The sequence below is a fragment of the Brassica napus genome, chromosome C4, assembly GCF_020379485.1.
Source record: "Brassica napus cultivar Da-Ae chromosome C4, Da-Ae, whole genome shotgun sequence".
Classification (NCBI taxonomy): Eukaryota; Viridiplantae; Streptophyta; class Magnoliopsida; order Brassicales; family Brassicaceae; genus Brassica; species Brassica napus.
The window spans coordinates 56,919,511-56,934,526 of NC_063447.1; the positions used below are offsets into that span (position 1 = coordinate 56,919,511).

Consider the following 15,016-nt stretch of genomic DNA (forward strand, 5'->3'; position numbering starts at 1 on the left):
CTAAGATATTTAGACAATTTGCTTGAGTAATTAGTCTTTATAAACTAAGGATGATGTTGATTGCTCTCGAATCACTTGTCCACTTGTGTTTGCTTTCTTGTGCTTGTGCATGATAACTTACTCTTCAATAGTACATAGGAAGATGCATGGGCATATATATTATATACACAAAATAATAGATCATTAAAGCTTGATTGTGTGTTTTTTTTACACAAGATGCTGACAAACTTTATACATAGAAGGGAGAAGAAACAAGAAATGGTGAAATTTGTGGTCCAACAACATAGGCACCTTACTTTTGTTTTGAGGGGGGTCCTTTACTTCTCTTCCCATGTCTTCTTCTTCCATCTTCATGTGTGAGAGAGAGATAGTGGAATTCTAAAGATGAGTACGAGAAGAAGCAGAGCAGGAGAGAAGAGGAGTTTAAGAGAAATGAGTGAGGAAGAGGAAGAAGACGAAGAAGATGAGGAGACATTTGAAGGGGAAGAAGATGAAGATACTTCTGATGAAGAGGCCGTGGAAAAGAAGCAGAAAGGTAAAGCTACTACAAGTAGTAGCAGTGGTACCGGAGCTTGTCAAGTGGAGAGATGTACTGCGGATATGAGCAGAGCCAAACAATACCACAAACGACACAAAGTCTGCGAGTTTCATGCTAAAGCTCCTCTTGTTCGGATCTCTGGTCTTTACCAACGTTTCTGCCAACAATGTAGCAGGTAAATAAAACATCTGTCATCAAATAACTGATCTTTAGAACCGAAAACAAGAAGATGAGACCTTTTAACTTTGTTTTTTTTAAGGTTTCATGAGCTAAGTGAGTTTGATGACACCAAGAGGAGTTGCAGGAGACGGTTAGCTGGACACAATGAGAGAAGGCGTAGAAACACAACTCAATAAACAAAAAAAGACATGTGAATGGTCTCATGAACTAAGCCCTTTGCTTGCTCTCTTCTGTCAGTCTCTTTGTAATCTCTCTGTTTCTCCACATTGCTTGTAATCTCTAGCTATCTGCTAAAACCTAAGACATCAATAAATTTATCTAGACCAAGTAAAATGCTTTGAAGGAATATATTTATTCAAGCCAAGATCTGTATATGTTTCACCACCCATTGAGGAGACAGCTAAGAAGCTAACAGAAACACACAAAATCTGCTACAAACTTTTGATTATTGAGATCTGTAGTTCAGTTACAGGAAACCTCATCAGATTCCTCGCAGTTCTGAGATCTGAAATAGATTTATATTCGAATGCTAATGCTAATTAATCCCTAATCACGTTTGATTCCCAACAATTTCATTGAGAACTCCCAAGCCACAATAGCTGCTGCGTTAGCAGGGAATGCTCTCACAATGGTTGGACCCAAACCAGCATAGCATCCCTTGACTCCAGCCCTCTTATGAATCTGCAGAGAGATGATTTCAAATTCAAAAAAACACTATTCCATTCACAAAGACAATGCAAAAAAAAATCAAGATGTCTGTGACTAACCGATCTCAACACTTTGAAAGGGTTTGTCTCAGTAGCTTTGTCTGGAGAGGTCTGAATAATGGTTTTTGCTACATCAAAAGGCAAAACAGCTGACCAGCACTGTAACGTAGAAACAGCATTAGTTCGATATCCAATTAGTTCATGAAACACAATAGAAAGAAAAACCTCTTACAGCAATGCCTCCAAGGCCACCAGTGAGAACACCTATCCCCATATCAACCAAGTAACCATCTTTCAACTTAGAACCCTCCAACCTCGAGTGGATGTGATAACGTAAGTACTCATAGACAGTAAAAAAGACAGCATTTCCAGTACATTCCCTCAATAATGTAGCTGAGCCACCGCGAAAAATACCTGTTACCTGAAAAGATAATCCCAATCAAACCTTATATGTTTAGGTTCTAAGTATATTATTTTAGCAAACGAGAGTTTCTTTCTCACCCCTTCGTTTTTAACGGTCTGAACAGCACACTCAAGAGGACTGGTGTATCTACGAAAGTTGGGAACCAAAGAATCAGTGCCTTGGATCTGCATTCTACACTGAAGAAAAACAAATGATTATCCCTAAAACTCCAAGGAAGCCTATCAGTGATATAAAATTGAACAGAACTAATCATAACTCACCTTAACTAGCTCGGTTGGACATAATACAAAACTAATGATAGCTCCACCAAACATAGCAGATGGAACAATAATTTCTGGTCGTGGCCCATCATCTGGTAAACTTGCCTTTACAATAAAACAAAGGGAAACAAAAATAATCAAAAATACTTTGAATACAGTGAAAGATCAATTGTGGCTGGAATGTTTACCCGCAAGAAGAGCTTAGCCTGGGAGTATATTCCGAACATCAATGAGCTTTCAAAGGCCATTCCAAGAAACGAAGATGTTGCTCCTCTGTAAAGTCCTTTAACCTAAATATCAATTTTCAAGTCAGCAAGGTTAAGGTGATGATGGGTCTTGTAAGTTTGCACTGACACTAGCATAAAAATCCAGACTTTCAAGAGCTACATCTGTTTTCAGTATGGTAAGTAAAGAGACATAACATAACAAGAGAGTGAAGGGGAAACATACTCCTTCAGTTTGGAGGATCCTTGAAGCACAATGCAGACCGTTTTTGTATCTGAGACCTTCCACATCTGTGTTATGTTTCTGAAGCTTCACCTGACACAAAGACACAAAACACCCCACAAAGAATCAATCAATCAATCAATCTTTACCCCTTAAAAGGGGTAACATAAGAATGCCAACCCAATCCAGTGATAAAAACTAAAACAAGAAATGGTTTTTATTCCTACCAATGCATCCGTAATTAGACAAAAACCACATGAGCACGTAATTGGTCTAAACACAGATGTGGTGACGAAACAAAAAATCGAAATTGGGATATTGTAAAAAGAGTAACCTTGACGGTATCGAAAGGGTGGCCGACGGCGACCGTGGCGAGACCAGCATTCATTCCGGCGACGTATTCTTTGTAGAACCCTAAACCCTCTCCCATCGTCGTCTTCCTCTCCCACCACGCCACCGACCTGAAGAGAAGAAGATGACTTCACTATTGTGTTTTGCCCTTCTTTTCTCCAACGGTTTAATTATTGCTTTATTAATGTGAACGGACAAACAAAAAATACAAATAGCCGTCTTAGCTCAGTGGTAGAGCGCGTGACTTTTAATCACGTGGCCGAGGGTTCGATCCCCTCAGACGGCGGGCGTTTAAGTTTTTTGCAGTCATTTTACAACCATGCAAGTAAGATATGCTTCCAAAGCAACCACCAAACAAGACTAATAACAATATCATATAGGACCCGCCCTCTATCACATTATTTCTATAAAGTTACATACAAATCAAAAATTAAATCAATTATCTTTCTTTCTTCCTTTTTTTGGTCAAATCAATTATCTTTCTTCTCACTATGAAAAAAACTGTTTTAAGCAAAAACCAAAGCTTCAAAGAGTTCTGAATTATATACACATTTACTCCACGAACCTATAGTTCCAACCTTCTTCCATTATTGGTAAAGGATGAGAATGGAGATCCAGACAAAATTAGGTGCTAAAGTCCTGACTAAGGTACAAGAATACCATCAGCTTGTGCCCATGCCACCGAAGTATGTGTGGCATTTGATTTGAATGAGGGTTTATACCGTGCTTTTTCGACATAGCCCTGCAAATGATGAACAGAAGAGTTTTCAGATTAATGCAATACTTTACTACTTAGGTTCTTAACTGCTGAAGTGTCTAAGATGAAACTCACCTCCACAACTACAAGCTTCACAATCTTAGGTGAAGACATACTAAGTTATTGGATTCTGTGTCAGTGGGCACCTGCTTGAACTGTACAACACCACTGACTATCTTTTCAGTAGCCCTTTCACTACCGTGTATGTTATGCACATCTTTGGTAAGACTGCCTTCACGCCACACCGGTCTCATTACTTTCATTCCTGCGTCTGACATCACTTCACCATCTATCTCATATGACTTCAACACCTTTTGATGTGATAACCCATCAATACTTGGTGTAATTTCGTACTGGGCATAATCAGATGCTACTTGTAGTGACCTCATATCAGAGGCGGATCTATGTAGAGAGTAGGGGTGTCCGCTGACACCCTTTGATAATACAAATTTAGTTTGTAAGCTATGTATGATGAACGAGCATAGCTCATTTAGTCGATTTTCTTAGTTCTAACACCCCTAAAATCCTAAACCCGGGTTCGATTGCTCAAGTTGCATCATTTTTTGTTTATTTGTTACGGACCAAATGTCCAATATATGTTTACTTTTTTTGTTTCAATCCAAAATTAATCTTTTGAGCTAAAAATTTTCAGTTTAATTATTGTCTTTCTTATTTTTTTGGATTTCTAAACCTAAATTGAATATATGTGTTTATTTTGACAATTTCGACACTATTGACTAATTTTTTTATATAATAATTTAAATTTTAAATAACAAAATATTAGGAAATCTAATATTATATAGTTGCTATTTTAATAACATCTTAATTTTAATTAATTTTACATATATAATAAAATAATAATTTAATCTATGACACCCCTCAAAAAAAATTCTGGATCCAGTGCTGGAGTAAACAAACAATAAATTGTTCATAATTTTTTTGACATCATATTTGTTCATATATATATATCAAACAGTATATTGTTTGTAGAAAACTGGAATAAAAATGACCCAAAGCCCGTAAAACTCAGGCTCATATATATCAATGGGCCCATTGATTCAAACAGAATCTCCTCTTTTTCTCTATGACGTGGACACCTCGACTGCAATCATTTTCATTTTTTCTAAAAGGAAAACAAAAAAAAGTAAAATTCCACTAAAGGAATCACCATAAGTCTTCTTGTTCCCTAGGGCTTTCTTCTACAGATCATAACATTCGTATCAATCACATTCTCCATTACCTTTCTTCTTCAGTCCCCAATGGCATCAAACACCACCGACAACTCTCAGCAAACACCCCGCCAAAGAAACGGACCTCCTCCGCCGCGCCGACAGGGGAGAAACCCGCCGCCGCCTCGGTACCAGCCCCAGCACCATCAGACGACGGCTCAAGTTCCCCAGGAGAAGAAGAAACCCGTCTTCGTCAAGGTCGATCAGCTCAAACCAGGCACGAGCGGACACACCCTGACCGTCAAAGTCGTCAGCCAAACCTCCGTTCCTCAGAAACCAAACGCCGCTTCTTCTTCTTCTTCTCACCTCCGACCTAATCGGATCTCCGAGTGCCTCGTCGGAGACGAGACCGCTTCCATCCTCTTCACCGCTCGCAACGATCAAGGTCAGACCTTTTTTTGATTGAAGGATCTCATGTTAAATGGGTTTACTTAAAGTTGATGACTTTACTGTTTTTGGATACTAAAGTTTCTGTCTTTGGGGGTTTTTAGTGGAGTTGATGAAGCCTGGAGCTACTGTGAATCTCCGGAACGCGAAGATCGATATGTTCAAGGGGTCGATGAGGCTTGCTGTTGACAAATGGGGTCGTATTGAGGTCACTGAGCCTGTTGAAATGGCTGTTAAAGAGGATAACAATCTGTCTCTTGTGGAGTATGAGCTCGTCAATGTCGAGGAATGATCTCTCTGTCTGATGGGGGTATGTATTAAAGCGCCACAATGGGTTTTGTTTTGTGGTTATGTATGGGGGAGAAATGAAGAAAAGATGGGGGAGATGATTATGTTTATCTTATGACAGTTGCAAGTTTGGTATTTACCTACGGGTCGGGTACTAGTACATTATGTTGGGTTTTGGTGCACGATATATTATCATTCTGTATGTACTCTTTCAATTGTGGATGCTTTTGTAACTTCTTCTCTGTTTTTGTATGGTTCTTGAACAGAGAGGTTAATGAAAAACTTGGTAAAGAGTTTTTGTGTGCGCATTATTGTCTTGCCAACATCCATAAAAGAAAGAAAGCTTGAATTGGGTTTTGAGTGGTATTCTGAATCGAGGGTTACATCAAATGTTCTTATAATAAGGTGATCTAGACTAGGATGATTGTCTAAGATGATATAGAATAAGATAATTTCAGCATAACGTTATTGTCCTGCCAATATCCAGATCTCGCTTTCTTTCTTCTTACTGAACTAATCGTTAAGGTTTTTTTTTTTTTTTTTAAACACTACAAATCGTTTAAGGTTAAAAGCAGATCTTATAACCTACCGAGGAAACATGACTCCATTTACTGTCACTAAAGATTCTTTACATAGTTAAAAAGGAAAACTTCACTTAATCATTTTGCCTTAAACTTCATCCATTCCTGCCCTCTGCCCTAATCCAAGCTTCAAGTTTCATACCAATAGACTAGATTCATAAATGCATAATAAGTAGAGTGTTAACTTCGGAATATCTAAAAAATCATAATGTGGATAGGAACCAGCTGAGTCAGAAACAATAGTTCTGAAGCTTCATAAGTTCTTAACAAGGCTAAGCTTAAAAGAAGAGAAGACCAAATACAGAGATATCTATCAACAATGACCATGTAGAGTAAACCTAGCAGGCGAGCTAATGGTAGAGAAATACAGAATTAGCTAATAATGTTCTTTTGTTCATATATCTTTAGATTCTTGGTACTTTAAATTTCTATAGACAATATATGATTGAACCAAACATCAGAAAAATTAACATAGAAAGCATTACATATCTTTATTCTTCCAACTTTATATGCAAACGATTAAAAGTTTCACTTATAAAAACCATCATAACTTATATTAGTTTAAAAAACAAATTTGAAAATATTTAATATGATTTGTTCTCCGCGTGATCATGGACTGAACTGATCTCCTTGCCCTTCCCCAAACATCTCGGACCGTTCGTTCATCATGTTCTTGGAACTGTATGGATTCTTGAAGCTCGAGTCCTCATTGTAACTGGTGGGGTTGTAGCTGTAGTAATGCTTCTGGTAGAAACGGCCGTGGTTTCTGTCGTCATCAAGGTCATAGTAGTACTTACCATTGGCCATGAACCTCGTATCGCTCATCCCTTGTCTCTCCACATTGTTCCTGTAGCCCTTGTACGCCTCCTTCTCTCTCTTCTCCGGCTCGTAACCATTGGAGTTTTCGTAGTAGCTCTTATCGCTCATCCTTTGTCTCTCCACGTTGTTGCCATAACCCTTGTACGCATCCTCCTCTCTATTCTCTGGCCCGTAGCCATTGGAGTTTTCGTAGTAGCTTGTGTCCTTGTTGTTCTCGTTGTAACTCTCGGTCGTCTTAGGATAGCTGTCTCCATATGTCTTGTAAGATTCTTGGGTTTGGCTTAGGCTTGGGGTTGAGAAAGAGTCGTCGTAGTTAACGTTCTCGTCGTATTTTTTGTTATTCAACTGCTCTTCATTGTTGTTGTAGGTTGTTTCTTGACCATACAAGCCGTACCCGTTTCCGGACTGGGGCATAAAGGGAGGGTTCTGGTCGTCTTGCTCGCTCGTCTCGTTGGTTTGGAGATTATTAGGGTTTTGATCTTTGGGGTATTCTCTCTGGAACTTTCCAAAGGAATAGCTCTCTCTTGCATTGATTTGAGTGGAGAAAGGAAGAAGTGTTAAGAACAAGAGGAAGAGTCTTGATCTAGTGGAGAAAGCCATGATGGTGTGAGTGTTGTGGGTCTGTGAGAGTTAGTGGGAGTGTCTATATATAGGAGAATAGGATATATTAGATGTTTATCATTTTTGATTAATTTAGCTCCTTTAACATATATATATATATATATATATATATATAGACTTTTAAATGGTTAGGTGGAAATAAAGAGTGAATTGGTGATAATGGTTAATGTTGGTCTCTATATGGATGAGATGCGTTTCAAAGAAATTGCTCCACTTTTGGAGGCTATATGGTTATTATATCCCTACGGGGATTTCTGGCGAGGTGATCCTCCGGGGTGAGCCTAGTTATTAAAAAAAGTTCAACCTATACAGTTTTTTTGAGAACGTCAGGTGCCCTAGCGGCAGTACTGAACGTTTCTCACACACGATTACCCGAGGTCGCCAGTTCGATACTCAGGGACAGCGGGGTGGTACTGGGTTAGCTAAAAAATCCCTACGGAGATTTCTGGCAAGGTGACCCTTCGGAGTGAGCCCAGTCACTATAAAAAGTTCAACCTATACAGTTTTTATTATATCCCAAAATATGATAACTAAGAAAACCTTTAATTACATTAAATATTAGTATACCTAAAACTGTGTGTGAGATGAAAAATGTGTATTTCTTGTGTGTAGTTTTGTTAAAAGAGTTATGGATAGTGATCAGTCCTCCATGTTTTAAAAGAATATGGGGCTGGAGACACTAAGAGTCTAAGATACTCACACGCTGCATCAACATACAAAACTTAACCAAACACTCGTAACTTGGTGGTAAAGGAGGTATGGTTGTACTGCCCGCTACCCGGGTTCGAGCCTTGGCCACAACAGATTTAACATCCCGGGGCGCTGGACCCCTTTCGAATGGATAGTTGGGAATGTGGCTGCCCAGATACCAGAGTTATCAAAAAAAAAAACATACAAAACCTACATGGACCAGGAAAATAATTCTTACCAAATTAATACGAAAATAGCTTTTTGAGAAAGGGTTTACGAAATCAAAAGAGTATGCCATGAGAAGTTTACCAGAGCTTAGAATGTGATCAATTAGGGGATCACCATATTTAATTAGGTTTTGAATGGTTACGTACGTCATATACAATGAAACGGACACAAAGTACTAAAAACGACAACACAATTGTGTTTTGTGTATGTATTATACATATGGTAACCAGGGCCGGTCCTGCTTAAAGCCTAACGAAATATTAGGCTTAGACCTCTAAAAATTTTGGAAAAAATTACATAGAAAAAAACTTTTAAAATTTTTTTTTAGACCTCCAAATTTACCAAAAAAAATTTTTAACGGAATTTTTTTTAAAAACCACCTCCCTCTAAATCTCAGGGCAGGCCCTGCTGGTAACCATGTGGGACTTTAGTGTGTCAAATGCTCTAATAAAATCCGGTGCGAAGCATAGTATATGTTCTCTCAATTTTGCTACGTATTAGTGTTTGTTTCCATGCATTTAAGAGATGAAAACCGTACTACTTACTTCAATTGCAGTATTAAAATGTAGTAGTAATTTCACGTACTTTAGAGAAGAAGAAAGTTTGTTGACATAATGAACGATCAAATAAAGATTAGTTAAAATAAATAAATAAATTAGGGGTAGGTCGCTAGCCACTAAATATCTTGACCACCGAATGCTTACTAACTCTTATCAGTCATACTTGTGTGTTTCATAATTAGGATTAAGGATCACAACACAATTAACAAACAAAAAAAACTAAAAATATGCAGTTGCACATCCACAAACAAAGTCATCAAAAACATTAAAATCCATGATTACAAATGAACAAGCCGCTTAGATTATACAAAATATTACCCACCCTATATTTTTCCAAAGCGAAAGATTTGTTTATCAAATGTTTTTTGTATATTCAATACTTAAGAAACTATTGGTCTGGTTCTCACATTAACAATATGCGTGATGAATGATGATCCATAAATCGTTCGTAGTTTTTCAAACTTTTAACTAAAACAAACAAATGCTATAATTATTTCAAACAACATTTGACTTCTGTGACTTTGAGTATGGGAGAGTTGGTACTCTCTTTTCAAACAATATCTAAGATAGATCTCAACTGCCGAAAACACGAAAAAATAATTAACGCCTCCATAGATCTTTTGAAATCAAGAAAATAGATTATCTCCACATTTGTTAGATTTGTCAAAGTAGTGTTACTGTGTTAGTGATTAAAGCATGACTTGCGGTTGGAACTAACGAATGAGGGGTCGGTAAGTTTAATTAAGAGACAGTGAATGATATAGACCATCGACCCACCAAAACACTAATCCTCGCAGCAACCAAACATTTATACTTACAACAACGTATAACTACACTATACAACTTTCACAAACACATTACATAGAAAACTTTTCTTCTTGACGTGAAATCCAAATAAAGATTGGAATAAGTGATCTGACACTAGTACAAGAACTTATAGGGATGGATAAAGATATAATGCCATGCCGGTAAATGAAAATTCAATAACAACTATTATTATTTGTAAATATACAAGAGTACGTAATAATTGTATCAAAAATTTAAATTTTTTAAATTTGGAAAATAATTTAATTTTTATTAAATAATAAGTATATCATGTTTTTAGTTTTAAAATGCAAAAGCAAACTGGTTTTCTTGGAGTTATAGATCTCTGGTAACTTTGTGGTTAAAAAAGATGATTAATTATTTCCAGGTTAACGTTGAATGAATTCGTTCTCGTTAGAATTTTTGTTTTGAATATACGGTACATCGAAAAGTAGCGTAAAAAGCTTTTAAATGCTTATGGATAATACTATTTGAATGATAGTATATGGAATCTAACGTATTATGATCAAAACTTATAGCAAGATTTAGCTTACAAAAAAAAAAAAAACTTATAGCAAGATCAACAATCGTGTAATCAAAAGTTTGGTTGATATAAATTTGATGTTTAGCAAAAAAAAATGCACTAGGCGAACCATAATAAAAATAATTTATTGTCGTCTCACCACCGAACTTTGTTGGATTTCGACTGGGACCGGACGATACTACTCTTATCAAAATGGAACTCTCAAAATCAAACCGGATTAAACCGGATTAAACCAAGCCAATGGAACTCTCTGAATCCATTCATTTTCTTCAATACAAAAACACAACATCTTTGCTTTCTCTTACAGATTACCACAGACAAAAGATTAAAATCCAACTACTCGGGAATAGGATCCCACAACAAGAGAGTAAACAGAAGAAGATTCGGAACCAAAAGAGGAATCAAAGGATTCACTTCGCTCACCAACTTCTTCCTCCTCAGCCTCTTCCTCACATACACTCTCCTCTCCTCTCTTCCCCATTTCCCTTCCTCCACTCCGGCGGCCATAACCGCCGGCAACGGCTGGTAATACGGGCAATTCGACCTCCACGAGGTATCAGGGAGCCCGAATCTCGATGCCCTTTTGAGGAATTGAGAAATCCACCACTGACGGAGATGCGCTCCAGGAGAGTGGCAGAGGATCGGAGGGTAATCCCACGAGAGGTAGCATGGGATTAGCGTTCCGATGAGGAATTGGGAGTGGAGAGATGGTTTCGTTGTTGGGTTTGTGAGGATGTGAGTTACGGCTTGTAGTCTCTGTTCCCATGTCGTCTCCTCCATTGTCTTTTGTGTTCTTTTTTAATTTGTTCGGTTGGATTAGGATCGAGAGGCAGAGAGACAAGATTGTTGGTGTTGCTGTCTTGTTGGGCCTCTTCCGGTTCAGTGACATATATACAAATTAAACCGGAAATAACCACGGAGATAACAGATAATAATATAATATTACCAGCCCAATTCTTGGACTACACCAAAAAAATTTCTTGTTCATTTCTCTTCCATCTCTTTAATAAAGATTCCAATTGTTATCTGTTCAAACTAACTAAGGTTAGGCATTCGATAGACCAATCAGATTTCGGTTTGGGTTCAACTGGATATCAGATTTTCGGGTTTATGAATTTTGGACTCACTTAAATATTATAAAATTTTGGTTTGAATTTGATTCGGGTTCAGTAACATTTAGTAAGATTCGATTCGGGTTTGGTATAAATATTTTAGATAATTATTTTAAATTGAGTTTGAATTTAGTATGTACATTTTGGGTATTTATTTGGAAATGAATTCGGGTTTGGTATGAACATTTTTCTATAATTTAAGTTTTTTTAGATTTGTCGAATATTCATTCGGGATCTGGTTCGTTTTGGATAAAACTCATAAAACAAAATTCATTTGGTATTATCAGATTCAGTTGGATTCAGATTTATTTTTATCAAATCGGTTTTGGTTCAGGTTTTTGAATTTGATTTATTTGCTATCCCTAGTTCAAACCATACTCTACCTAGAGATCTCAGTTTTAGAAACCAAATCAGAAGTTAACCATCAAAAGGAGAGAAACATAATTTAGGGAAAAAGTAACACTATAAACACCGAACCAGAAACGTCAATTAAAGAAAATACTTTTTAAAAAAACTTCAACCTAAAAACCATTCTTGCAAGGAAGCTACAAAGTTTACAAAAGTCATCAACTTGTAACATCCGAAAGTTAGCTACCAAGTCATCTTCAAAATAAAAAAAAAAAAACACACTTACTTAAGCCGCAAGAAAACAAACACACATAAACCAAAGTACACCACTAGAGAGCAATGTCTAGCAACATATCTCTCATGCCATACATGTCCCTTCCCTGTGAATGACGATGATTCCTTTGAACATCAGAAGCACTTTTTTGCCCTTCAACACAAGGGACAACCATCGCAGTGGGCTCATCCCTCAGTGGGAAACCAAACAGCCTGCACCTGCTGCCGGAACCTCCGTGGTGATCTTCCAGACGCCCATTGGGACTATTCGAGTTGGTTATCAAGACAGAAGAAGGTGATGATGATGGCTGGAGGACACGGCTACCAAAGTTCTGGAACGGACCACACCAAATGTTCCTCTGACTCAACCCTTGCTGCTGATGAGCGGTCATTGAGTAGACAGGAACTGTTTCTTGACCTTGCAAGACCTTATGGATCCCATAAGAGTCACCGAACTCAGTTCCTTTGAACCGGCCTCTCCTGGCCCCGGCACCACCATCAGAAGAGGTGTTGATGAAACCCGGAAATTTTTCTTGACCTTGCAAGACCCTCTGGAATCTTAGAGATTCCTCAAAGTCTGTGGCGTGGATCCCCTCTGAAGCAGTAGCCAATGAAAACGTTAAAGAAGAGGCGAGAGAAGATTATATCAGCGGTTAGAACTGAGATGTGTAATTACCAGAGACAGGAATGTTAGGAAAGCCAATCCTGCTTCTCTTAGGACCTGTTGTTGTGAAGCTGCTTGAACTGGAGATTGAACCAGACGGTTCAATCTCCCACGGTGAGACGCGCTGTTGATGCCTGTTTGCCTCATTGTCGTCCCACCTTACCTGAACAATGACGTCAAAACATAGTTTAAATGCAAGCAACAACGTTTCTGATCACCTCTCAAAGACTCAAACCAAAGTTACATTTAAAAGATCATATTATATAGCTTACTATAAGGCATCTCCATTTAGAACCAGGCCACCTGATAGGATCCAAGTCGCTGATTCCAGTTATAATCCCAAGGGATCTGATAAAACAGGCAAAACGTTTTTATAAATATGGGCAAATAAAAAAAAAAACTCAGGTGTTGTGAAGTTCTCTTGAGGCTTGAGCTATATAACCTTCTCTCAGAGGCATCTTCAGACTCAACCCTGGCTTTGAATCTCATACCGATACAAAATGGATAGTCAACAATCTTCAAGAACTTCTTTGCAGGGACTATGAAGTTTGACCAGCTTCCCCTGCAAAAGGTTTTTACCAATTGCAATTCCTTTAGACAAAGTATCAGTGCAAACATCATATAGATATAGTATGAGCTAAGGGCTTACTTGGGGTTGTAGTATATGTTGAAAGCGCTGTTGGAAGATATGGCATGAGCTACTACAGAGAAATTGTTGTGATTTGTATTCTGATTATACTGAGTTGAGAAAGCAGAAGCGCCTTCAAATTGAGCAGCTCTTCTAACTCCCAAACGCAGTTTGCCATCATCACCTCTAAATTAAAGAACACTATATCACAAAACCCTCTTAACAATATAAACAGTTAAAGTTTTTCTTGTTACCTGAGGAAAAGGACAGCATCTCCAGAGACAAGCTTCTTCTTGTTCACAAACCCACTCCACCCTGTAGTCAGCAAATGCCTCCTAGGTTGCCCTAAAACACACTCAAACCATTAAAAACATTTTATCTACTAACCATAAAGCAACACAATTGGCAACAAGTTTTACCTCGATAAATGTGGCGAAAACGCCACTCAAGGCCATGAAGATCCCTGGCAAGAAGCTCCTGAGATGGCCGTGGCTTGCTATAGTCCTACATTATGGAGTTAAACCACTTACTAAGAGCTTATAGACAAGCAATGTATTTAGTTTCTGAGGAGTGGACAAGTGTACCAGAGGAGGGAAGCAATCCTCAGCAGCACGGCGAGGAACAGAGAAGCCTCCATGAGTGCTTGTATCAGAAGCAGTGAGGGTTTTGCAAAACATGTGAGGAGTATTAGACCTCTTAAGCACTTCATAATCTTCCTGATCTCCACCATCAGCAACTCCCTCACGCACTTTCCTCTCAATGTCCTGTAACAACCATCTCAGAATCTCTAAACTAAATCAATCTCTCTCTCTTGTTCCAACACTCACAGCTAAAAGAAAGGCACTCACCTCAGACTCAGGAAGAAGAGAGACTTGAGCATACACTTCATCAGTATCTGTCTCTGCCTATCAAAATCAAACCACAACAAACGTAAAGGTTCAGACTTTACTCAAATGGAGCAAAAGGGTTCCTTTATCTCAACTCAATTCAGTAACCAGAACACACACAAAGCCACTGAGAGAGAAAAAAAAAACATAAATAATAAACAGAGGACACAAAGAGGTTGTTATAAAGACATACGTGAAGCTTAACATCGAGAATACGACAGAACACGTGAGGAGGCAGCCCGTAAATCGCGGCGGAGAAACCGGGGGCTTGTTGTTCCAAATGTCCCTGAGGGAAATACAAAACAAGGCTTCCTCTTTTGGGCAGAGAGATGAGGGGTCCAGCGCAAGCGTGCCACAGCTCCAAACAAACCCCAGACGAGCTCGAAGAAGACGAAGAACCACTCACGCCAAACGCTGAGGAAGACGAATTGGAAGGAGAGAGAGACCCAGAAGCCGAGGAGAGCGTTTCGTCTTCTTCCTCCGTCACGTTCAGATCGATTAAACCACCCATCAGAGAGATAAAGGTAAGAGCTTTTATTCAGAGGAGTTGTTGTTTCTTCATGACTTGGGAAGAGAAGAGAAGAGAGAGCACAGTGATGAGACTTTAAGACGAGGGTTTTCCATAAAAAGCCCAAGATTTTTAATTAACTACAGCAACTAAAAATAATTAAAGTTTTGATTTTTATGAC

General features: G+C 38.3%; 6 protein-coding genes and 1 non-coding gene across 7 annotated transcripts; 3 read left to right on the top strand and 4 right to left on the bottom strand.

The window, feature by feature from the left end:
* Window positions 1–254: 254 nt before the first annotated feature.
* LOC106422930 (squamosa promoter-binding-like protein 3) lies at window positions 255–1,082 on the top strand. Its single transcript, XM_013863717.3, has 2 exons — window positions 255–713; window positions 798–1,082. Exons 1-2 carry the CDS (start codon window positions 385–387, stop codon window positions 892–894), a joined length of 426 nt encoding a protein of 141 aa, XP_013719171.1. The 5' UTR covers window positions 255–384; the 3' UTR covers window positions 895–1,082.
* On the bottom strand, window positions 1,052–3,067 carry LOC106422929 (mitochondrial arginine transporter BAC1). Its single transcript, XM_013863716.3, has 8 exons — window positions 2,891–3,067; window positions 2,560–2,649; window positions 2,298–2,399; window positions 2,110–2,214; window positions 1,927–2,025; window positions 1,658–1,846; window positions 1,486–1,584; window positions 1,052–1,399 (listed from the first exon to the last, which is right to left on the bottom strand). Exons 1-8 carry the CDS (start codon window positions 2,984–2,986, stop codon window positions 1,265–1,267), a joined length of 915 nt encoding a protein of 304 aa, XP_013719170.1. The 5' UTR covers window positions 2,987–3,067; the 3' UTR covers window positions 1,052–1,264.
* Window positions 3,068–3,121: 54 nt separating this feature from the next.
* TRNAK-UUU lies at window positions 3,122–3,193 on the top strand. The gene has a single exon. It is a non-coding gene; the product is annotated as a tRNA-Lys (tRNA).
* A 1,586-nt stretch (window positions 3,194–4,779) lies between these two features.
* LOC106423110 (uncharacterized protein At4g28440) lies at window positions 4,780–5,861 on the top strand. Its single transcript, XM_013863895.3, has 2 exons — window positions 4,780–5,278; window positions 5,385–5,861. The coding sequence occupies exons 1-2, from the start codon at window positions 4,924–4,926 to the stop codon at window positions 5,570–5,572; spliced, it is 543 nt and encodes a 180-aa protein (XP_013719349.2). The 5' UTR covers window positions 4,780–4,923; the 3' UTR covers window positions 5,573–5,861.
* A 733-nt stretch (window positions 5,862–6,594) lies between these two features.
* Window positions 6,595–7,627, bottom strand: LOC106423028 (protein E6). Its single transcript, XM_013863808.3, has one exon. It carries the CDS (start codon window positions 7,566–7,568, stop codon window positions 6,759–6,761), a length of 810 nt encoding a protein of 269 aa, XP_013719262.1. The 5' UTR covers window positions 7,569–7,627; the 3' UTR covers window positions 6,595–6,758.
* Window positions 7,628–10,656: 3,029 nt separating this feature from the next.
* LOC106423008 lies at window positions 10,657–11,453 on the bottom strand. Its single transcript, XM_013863795.3, has one exon. It carries the CDS (start codon window positions 11,193–11,195, stop codon window positions 10,752–10,754), a length of 444 nt encoding a protein of 147 aa, XP_013719249.1. The 5' UTR covers window positions 11,196–11,453; the 3' UTR covers window positions 10,657–10,751.
* A 563-nt stretch (window positions 11,454–12,016) lies between these two features.
* On the bottom strand, window positions 12,017–15,016 carry LOC106422928 (auxin response factor 3-like). Its single transcript, XM_013863715.3, has 10 exons — window positions 14,521–15,016; window positions 14,289–14,345; window positions 14,025–14,204; window positions 13,860–13,944; window positions 13,695–13,785; window positions 13,462–13,626; window positions 13,255–13,374; window positions 13,085–13,160; window positions 12,825–12,975; window positions 12,017–12,743 (listed from the first exon to the last, which is right to left on the bottom strand). Exons 1-10 carry the CDS (start codon window positions 14,836–14,838, stop codon window positions 12,205–12,207), a joined length of 1,782 nt encoding a protein of 593 aa, XP_013719169.2. The 5' UTR covers window positions 14,839–15,016; the 3' UTR covers window positions 12,017–12,204.